Genomic DNA, 1,186 nt, shown 5'->3' with positions numbered 1-1,186 from the left:
GGGGGAGAAGGACAGCGCGGAGCTCCCGGCGGCGCGGGCAGCGGCGCCAGAGCCGCACACTGCGGCAGCGGAAGCTCCCGGGCCGAGGGACCGCGAAGGGGGAAGGGCCCGAGCCCCGGCAGCAAGGGCCTAGGCATGCGGGGAGCCCCGGGCCGGGCCCGGCACAACGCGGGCCCCGAGCGCGCCCCGCGAGCTCCCGGACTTACAACGGCATCGTCTCTCCGGCCCCTCCTCCTCCTCCTCCGCCGCCGCCGCCGCCACCACCGYCGCCGCGTCGTCCCCTTCTTCTTCCTCCTCCTCCTCCTCTTCCTCCTCCCTCACCGCTGCCGCCTGCGGACCGGTCACTCGTCCCGCGGAGCGGCGGGAGCCGCGAACATGGCACGGGCCGGGGCCAGGCCCTGGGAGTGGAGGGAGCGGCTGTGCCGGGCCCGGCCGCCGCCGCCGCTTCACTCGCCTCTTCCCCTCCGGCCTTCTAACATGGCGCCCGGACGCTACCACAGCAACGTTCCGGGGCGGGGGGGGCCTGACGCAGCGCGGCGGACACCCCCGCACGGCGCGCACTCTCGGCCGGCCACGCGTGCGCAGGCGGCCCGGGACCGCGGAGCACACGGGGGAATGTAGTCCCGGAGGCAGCGGACGCGGCGCCGGCCGGCGTTTGAAAACAAAGCGCCAACGGCCGCGGGGCGGCGCGTGCGTGGGGCCGGACGGGGCCGGGAGAACCCGGCGGGACGAGCGGGGCGGGGCCGCGGCTCCGGGCGGGGCTGGCGGGCAGGGCCGCGAGAGGCCCCGGAGAGCGCCCCGGGGCGCTGCCATCGGCCCGCTGCGGGCGCGGGAAGGACTCGGTCAAAGGCAGTCCCCTGCGTGGCTTTGGCGTCCGGCTCACTCTGCATTCGTTCCATGCRCAAAGCAAACATCCCTTTCTGAGAGTTGTTTTGGAAACCTCTGCCTGGAGAAGTCTGCATAAACTTTCAGAATATTAAAAAAAAAAAAAAAGGCACAGTCTTGCTAGACCAGCTCAAAATTATAGTATTAGGAAAGCACCTTACAGTAACTGTAGAGAAAAACACGTTTAAGCTCTCTTTTTAAGGGTTCACTTTTCATCTTGACTCTAAAAAATAGCCCTTTCAAACTGAAAAATTGTCTAAACCTACCGATTATTTCAACTTCAACTGCCTCACAGTTTGGT

General features: G+C 67.2%; 1 protein-coding gene across 4 annotated transcripts in view; it reads right to left on the bottom strand.

Moving 5' to 3' along the window:
• The window catches only part of PAPOLA (poly(A) polymerase alpha), a 43,159-nt gene extending 42,644 nt beyond the window's left edge, over nucleotides 1–515 (bottom strand). For 2 of the 4 annotated variants that reach the window (XM_057371899.1, XM_057371901.1), the window contains exon 1: nucleotides 207–515. In XM_057371899.1, coding sequence (XP_057227882.1) covers nucleotides 207–214 — 8 coding nt within the window. In that variant the 5' untranslated portion in view covers nucleotides 215–515. The remainder of the gene's footprint in view (nucleotides 1–206) is intronic. The other 2 variants (XM_057371898.1, XM_057371900.1) reach the window with 1 other exon arrangement.
• Between the last annotated feature and the right edge of the window lie 671 nt (nucleotides 516–1,186).

This window comes from Malurus melanocephalus, unplaced genomic scaffold (assembly GCF_030028575.1).
Source record: "Malurus melanocephalus ecotype Western Australia unplaced genomic scaffold, MMel_1.1 scaffold_161, whole genome shotgun sequence".
NCBI lineage: Eukaryota > Metazoa > Chordata > Aves > Passeriformes > Maluridae > Malurus > Malurus melanocephalus.
This window is presented reverse-complemented; position numbering and strand designations above follow the sequence as displayed.